General features: G+C 31.6%; 1 protein-coding gene across 1 annotated transcript in view; it reads right to left on the minus strand.

Moving 5' to 3' along the window:
* LOC107703354 (dedicator of cytokinesis protein 7-like) overlaps positions 1-1,432 on the minus strand; it is a 76,603-nt gene that overhangs the window by 24,360 nt on the left and 50,811 nt on the right. The window contains exons 39-40 of the mRNA XM_016505946.1: positions 1,368-1,432; positions 371-471 (exon numbers count right to left, since the gene is read on the minus strand). The exon at positions 1,368-1,432 is cut by the window's right edge and continues 8 nt beyond it. Of these exons, the coding sequence (XP_016361432.1) occupies positions 371-471; positions 1,368-1,432 (166 nt within the window). The remainder of the gene's footprint in view (positions 1-370; positions 472-1,367) is intronic.

Consider the following 1,432-nt stretch of genomic DNA (forward strand, 5'->3'; position numbering starts at 1 on the left):
TGTTTTTATTACCAAATGATCAATACACTCAAATCGAATAATCTCTTATTTAACAAAATATTAATAGGACAATTTTTTATATTTTTTATTTTATGATTTCACTATATTCTACTCTCATTCAAATTTAATGAGCAGTGCATGGGACATAGCAAAATAACAAGCATCCTTTTATACAAAACTAAAAAAAATCTAGAAAACGTATCTAAAGAGCCAAGTAATGCTTTTGTTATGAATATAAAAACTTAGCCTAATATAACACTTAATATAGTAATATAACTAATATTAAGTTATCATGGCAAATGAGTTATTTATGTACAGGACACCAACAGGCACCCTACAGTGATATTGACCCTTATGATAAAGCACTGACCTGTACATGAGGTCTATAAGCATCTCTGGGTCCCGCTGGTGCTCCTTCATCTTCACGGTGTCAGTGAGAATCATGTGGAGGTTGAAGGAGAGATCCTGCACCTACAGACAAGACAGAAGAAAAGTGACTCAGTATTATGGTAATATCATTGATATGCTAGGTTTTGCTACTATTTTGAATTTGAATTTATTTTTATATTTTCTGTTTTCACTTTAATTTGAAAGTTTTTAAAGCATTGGTTGTGTTTTATGTGGAAATGAGAAATGCTGCCTTGGCAAATAGCAGAAATAACTTTTTAATTTTTTTTATATTTTATGTTATTTCAGTTTATTTAACAAATTTGTTTATGTTTTTAGTTGTTGATAATAACCCCGAAGTGACTGTACTTTAGCATAATTATTAGCAGATATAAAGTGTTCCTATATTATAAAATACAAAAATGTGACCCTGGACCACAAAACCAGTCATAAGGGTCAATTTCTCAAAATTGAGATTTATACATCATGTGAAAGCTGAATAAATAAGCTTTCCATTGATGTATGGTTTGTTAGGATAGGACAATATTTGCTCAAGATACAACTATTTGAAAATCTGGAATCTGAGGGTGCAAAAAAAAATCTAAATATTGAGAAAATCGCCTTTAAAGTTGTCCAAATGAAGTTCTTAGCAATGCATATTACTAATAAAAAATTTAGTTTTAATATATTCACGGTAGGAAATTTACAAAATATCTTCATGGAACATGATCTTTTGCTTAATATCCTAATGATTTTTGGCATAAAAGAAAAATCAATTATTGTGACCCATATAATGTTTTTTGGCTATTGCTACAAATATATCCATGCTACTTATGACTGCTTTTGTGCTCCAGGGTCACAAATCTATCCCTTTATGTATCCTTAAAGGGCACATTAATGAAGGGTGTTGGGTTTTTATCCCCTGTGGGATTCGAACCAACAACCTTTTAGCTACCAGCTCCGATCCAAGTGATTGATACCTGCTCAGGGAAGGGGGAATCTCTGAGCTCCAGGTCATCCTCGGCATATGTGAGAATAGTTTTTA

This window comes from Sinocyclocheilus anshuiensis, unplaced genomic scaffold, assembly GCF_001515605.1.
Source record: "Sinocyclocheilus anshuiensis isolate Anshui unplaced genomic scaffold, SAMN03320099.WGS_v1.1 scaffold58, whole genome shotgun sequence".
In the NCBI taxonomy this organism is placed as follows: domain Eukaryota; kingdom Metazoa; phylum Chordata; class Actinopteri; order Cypriniformes; family Cyprinidae; genus Sinocyclocheilus; species Sinocyclocheilus anshuiensis.